At 54.4% G+C, this 5293-nt stretch overlaps 1 protein-coding gene across 1 annotated transcript; it reads left to right on the top strand.

The window, feature by feature from the left end:
* Positions 1-1862: 1862 nt before the first annotated feature.
* Positions 1863-4733, top strand: LOC135680360 (uncharacterized). The gene is made up of 4 exons (XM_065194240.1): positions 1863-2191; positions 2287-3400; positions 3479-3877; positions 3981-4733. Exons 1-4 carry the CDS (start codon positions 1863-1865, stop codon positions 4731-4733), a joined length of 2595 nt encoding a protein of 864 aa, XP_065050312.1.
* The last annotated feature ends 560 nt before the right edge of the window (positions 4734-5293 follow it).

Raw genomic sequence — 5293 nt, 5'->3', positions numbered from 1 at the left:
CGCACGTCGCTGCCCTGCGGCGGTAGGCGCCGCTGCCCTGCGGCGCCTCTGCCCGTGGGTTGCCAGCCCCGTCGGCAGCAAGCCTGCTGCAAGCAGACCGCCGGCCGGCTGCTGCAGGCATAGCGCTTGCGCATGCGCCGGCGCTGTGCTGCCTGGCTGCGGCTGCGGCTGCCGCTGCAGGTGGCTGCAGGCATGCAGATCGAGGGCAGCAACTGTTGCTGCCCTTCCTCGCTTTTGCGTCAACGATTTTGACGTCAATATTCTTCCTAAACACAACACACGCAGTTCAAAAACCAATCATTCGCACGAACAACCTGGCTCTGATACCACTGTTGGGAAATCATAGGGGGGGAGCGACATCATATGCGCAGCGGAAGAACAAGAAAACAAAAATCCCCGATTCCCAAAAAGATGTTCATCGTCGTGCGAAGATTGGTGCGCAAAATCCGCAAAAACACAAAACTGCGTATAGAGATTGTGTTACCTAGGGAGATCGTATATCCCTGTTTCCTTGCAGATTCTTAGGAGAGGGTGAAGGAGGTCAAGCGTCCTCCTCTCTAGCGGTGATCCACACAGCAGGGTTGCGACGACGCTCCTCAAAACTCCAGGCCTACTCTGAGGTGGAGAGGGAGAGGAGAATAGGAAGGGCAAGCAAAGACTCTAGCCTATGAGGCTGTGAATCCCTCCTATTTATAGAGATCCCGTGTCAAAACCCTAATGGGTCCTTTCCCTAGTGGGTATTGGATCTGCATCCAATAAGACAAGGGCTCCGTCGGATATCTCATATCCGAACCTCTACTCATCGCAATGCCTACCATATGTGTGTGACCCTCTAGGCCCAATATCGAGCTGGCCGTGAGTCATACCTGTCAGAACTCCTTCTAACTAAGTGAATTATTATCTCTGTAATAATTCACTCGACTCATCGACTACGGAAGTACTAGGCCACTACGCCGTAGTCCCCAGACGATACAGGGGAATCCAATCCATTGGACCTGTCTGTCCTCAGTTACCATGTACCTATAGTCCCTCATCCATCTAATATCCCAGAGACCGTATATCGAGCATGGTGCTGTCAGACCCATACGGTTTCTACTCGAGTCTCGCTCTAATCGGATTCTCCCGGAGAACTCTTTCTCTCTCAACCCGAATGACCCTGGCCAGGGATTTGTCTGAGCAAGAACACATGGGATATTCCTCTCATGATACCGAGAGTGGATGATCCTCTATCGACACTCAATAGCCCTCGTAAGGTCGACTACCACTCCCAATGACCAGCTGTACTAGATCTGGGAACAGCCAAACCTATAAGTCTGGTATCAAAGAGTGGAGCACTCATACAGGACATCCTTGGTGTCTCAAGTCTAAGAACCAGATACACCACTAGGACTACGGAATCGTTGTCTGACAATAAGGCATCATCAACCATCCAGCATTCCGTAAGCGGATCAATCAGTGAACTCATTCTCCAATGAGCACCTGTACTGTATCCCTAGTGTCCCTACACGAGCAGCTATGAGACCAGCTGCATCCATCATATGGACGGGTATACAGCACACCAGTCTATCCGGTTATCACGATGTCCCTCTCGAGTAACCTATGACCGGGATTATTTAGGATATGTGTTTAAAGGTGAATCGATCTCATTATCGTGATCTCATCACGATCCGATTCCCATTGCACAAATCTAAGGACATCACAATATATATGCATTTATGCAATAGTTATAAAGTGATATACGCCAAAATATAATAAGCAAAAAGATTCTGTATCAAGTCACACGTGCCATCACTCACGTGATTGGCTTGCTGGGCACTTATGACTAGCAGACCCTAGGGGCCCCGCCGAGGTTGAAGACAGTAATGACCACCTTCTTGGTGATCGACCTCCTCGTCGCATACAACGTCATTCTCGGTTGGCTGACCCTCAACAAAATCAGAGCCGTCGTCTCGACCTACTACCAAACTGTGAAGTTCCCGACCCACGCCGAGACCGGAGAGATCACAGGAAGTCCTCAAGAATCCCGACGCTGCTACCTGACCGCCGTCTCGTTACACAAGAGGGCTAGGCTCGAATCACCGTTGGCAGACCCTCGGGAAACGCAGAAGCCAGCCCCCCATCTTGAGCCGAGGGGGTCCACCATCACTGTGCCACTGCTGGAGGATCGGCCTGAGCAGACGGTTAGGATCAGGTCAGAGCTACCCGAGCAAGAACGAGGACAGCTCGTCGGCCTCCTACAGAAGAACGCTGATGTCTTCGCCTGGTCGCCCTCTGACATGACCTCAGTATCTCACCTGACGCCCGCCCGGTAAAACAAAAGCTGAGACGGCAGGCCCCAGAGCGGCAGGTAGCCGTGCGAGAAGAAGTGGCTCGACTCTTGGAGGCAGGCTTCATAAAAGAAGCCAGATACCCGCAATGGCTATCCAATGCAGTCCTCGCCAAGAAAGCTAATGGAAGCTGGAGGATGTGCGTTGATTACACCAGTCTCAACAATGCATGCCCGAAGGACTGCTATCCCCTTCCGAAGGTCGACCAGTTGGTCGACGCCACGACAGGTCATGCCCGCCTCTCATTTATGGACGCCTTCTCGGGATATAACCAGATCAAAATGACACCCGAAGATCAAGATCACACGGCCTTTCTCACCGATCAAGGGGCTTACTTTTACAAAGTCATGCCCTTCGGATTAAAGAACGCCGGGGCAACATACCAGAGAACGGTGAACAAGATGTTCGCCCACCAAATCGGGCGGAACATGGAAGTATACGTTGACGACATGATTGTGAAAAGCCAAGAGGCCGGAGCTCATCTAGCCAACCTGACCGAGGCATTCGCCACGCTGCGCAAGTTCGGCATGCGACTCAACCCCATGAAGTGCGCCTTCAGCGTCACGTCAGGGAAGTTCCTCGGGTTCATTATACACGAAAGAGGAATTGACGCCGACCCGGAGAAGGTCCAGGCGATCATCAATATGCAATCACCCCGGACGATCAAAGACTTGCTGCGCCTCAACGGAAAGCTCGTCGCCATGTCCCGCTTCCTTGCCCGATCAGGTGATCGCTGCCTCCCCTTCTTCAGGGCGCTGAAGAACCCGAAAGGTTTCCAATGGACGGCAGAATGCGAGGAAGCCCTCAAGCAAATGAAACAACACTTGGCCAACCTCCCTCGGCTTGCCTCAGTCTCTCTCGGGGAGAAGCTGAGCATCTACCTAGCTGCCTCCCCACACGCAGTAAGCTCCGTCCTGGTTAAGGAAGGTTCCGGTGAGCAGCTCCCGGTCTATTATATCAGCCACATCCTCAACGGTCCTGAGGAACGGTACCCACCGATTGAGAAGCTAGCGCTCGCGCTCATATTGTCCGTCCGGAAGCTACGCCCCTATTTCCAGGCTCACCCGGTGGAGGTCATTACGGACTAGCCGCTTCGACAGGTCTTGTCTAAGTTCGATGTTGCAAGATGACTTCTCAAATGGGTGGTGGAGCTCGGCGAGCATGACATTCAATACGTGCCCAGGACAGCTATCAAAGCCCAGTCCGTGACCGACTTCATCGCGGAGTTAACCCAGATCAGGGACGAGATCCTCGGACAGCCCCCCGAGGCTTGGGTCCTGCACATCGACGGATCAACCAACTCAAAAGGTGCTGGCGCGGGGCTGGTGTTGCAGGCTCCCGACGGGCGGTCGTTCGAGCGCTCCCTCCGCTTCGGGTTCCGGGCCACCAACAACGAGGCGGAATACGAGACGCTTCTAGCAGGACTCAAGTTGGCCCTCGAGATGCAGGTGGTCGCCATCCGCGTCCTCACCGACTCCCAACTAGTGGCCGAGCAACTCAACGGGGGATACGAGGCCCGCGACCCGACCATGGCGAAATACCTGGCACAGGTAAAGAACCTGACCGCCAAGTTCCTTCATTTTACATTATCTAACGTCCCAAGGGGAGAAAACGAGTGCGCCGACACACTAGCTAAGCTGGCATCAAAACCAGCCCCCGAAGTCAGGCCCGAGGTCGAGGAGCTACCTGCCCGCGCCATCGAAATCGCAGCCGCAACCTCGAGTAGCGCACCTACTACCTGGGTACAAGAACTGCTCTGCTTCAAACGGGACGGGACTCTCCCGCCTGACAAAGCGACAGCTCGGCGCCTATGCACATGCATGGTACACCGAGGTGGGTAGACGGCTCTACAAGCGGTCCTTCTCGAACCCCCTCCTACGGTGCTTAGAGCCCGACGAAGCCCGGACCGTCCTGGCTGAGGTCCACGAAGGGGTCTGCAAGGAACACATCGGCGGGCGGACCCTGGCACATAAAATACTCCGCCAAGGTTATTACTGGCCGACCATGTGTCGGGATGCAAAGGCCCACGTGCAACGGTGTCACTCATGCCAAGAACACGCCCGCACACCCCGGCTACCCGCAGTCCCGTTAAACCCCATCGACTGCGCGTGGCCGTTCACGCAATGGGGTTTGGACCTCCTCGGTCCCTTCCCCCCAGCTTCGGGACAGCGGAGATACATCGTCGTAGGCGTAGATTATTTCACAAAATGGGTAGAGGCCGAGCCATTGGCGACAATCACGGAACGACAAATAGAAAAATTCATGTTGAAGAACTTGGTGACTCGGTTTGGCCTGCCGAACACCATCATCACGGAATATGGGCCCAAGTTCGTTGGTCGAAAGTTTCGGGAGTTCTGCGCAAACCACGGAATCCAGCTAAGATTCAGCTCAGTAGCTCACCCTTAGACAAACGGGCTGGCGGAGGTTACCAACCGGTCCATCCTAGACGGGCTCAAAAGAAGAGTATCCGCGGCCCGATCAGCTTGGACAGACGAACTCCCGAGCGTGCTATGAGCGCTACGCACCACTCCCAAAACCGCAACTGGAGAGTCCCCTTACAGCCTCGCATTCGGAACTAAAGCTGTTCTCCCACCCGAGGTAGCCATCGCCACCCTTCGAACACGAAGCTATGACAAGGAAGCCTCGGACGAAGGATTTCGAGCCGCCCTCGATCTGCTGGAGGAGCGGCGCGCCGACGCACACGTAAGAGCCCTCTCTTATAAAAGAGCGGTCACGAGAGTTTACAACCGAAAAGTACGACCCCGACCCATCAAACTAGGCGACCTAGTCCTACGGAGGACCGAGGTCAGCGACCCGACCCGGGCACGAGGCAAGTTGGCTCCCAGCTTATCACGGACAAACTTTTAAACAAGGTGTTTAATGTAATGCTTATGTATGTTCGTGTCTTTTGGCATGTTCATGCCTTGTACAGCATGTAAAGGGGCGGCCGAAGGCTTAATAGTCCC

This window comes from Musa acuminata, chromosome BXJ1-8, assembly GCF_036884655.1.
Source record: "Musa acuminata AAA Group cultivar baxijiao chromosome BXJ1-8, Cavendish_Baxijiao_AAA, whole genome shotgun sequence".
Lineage (NCBI taxonomy): Eukaryota > Viridiplantae > Streptophyta > Magnoliopsida > Zingiberales > Musaceae > Musa > Musa acuminata.
Note: the sequence above shows the minus strand (reverse complement) of the source record. Positions and strands in the feature narration are given on the sequence as shown.

Coding starts and splice junctions, on each gene's coding strand:
- LOC135680360 (XM_065194240.1), top strand. CDS start 1,863: ATGACCACCTTCTTGGTGATCGACCTCCTCGTCGCATACAACGTCATT. Junction 2,192..2,286: donor GAGCAGACGGTTAGGATCAG/GTCAGAGCTACC, acceptor ACATGACCTCAG/TATCTCACCTGACGCCCGCC. Junction 3,401..3,478: donor TCCAGGCTCACCCGGTGGAG/GTCATTACGGAC, acceptor TGGGTGGTGGAG/CTCGGCGAGCATGACATTCA.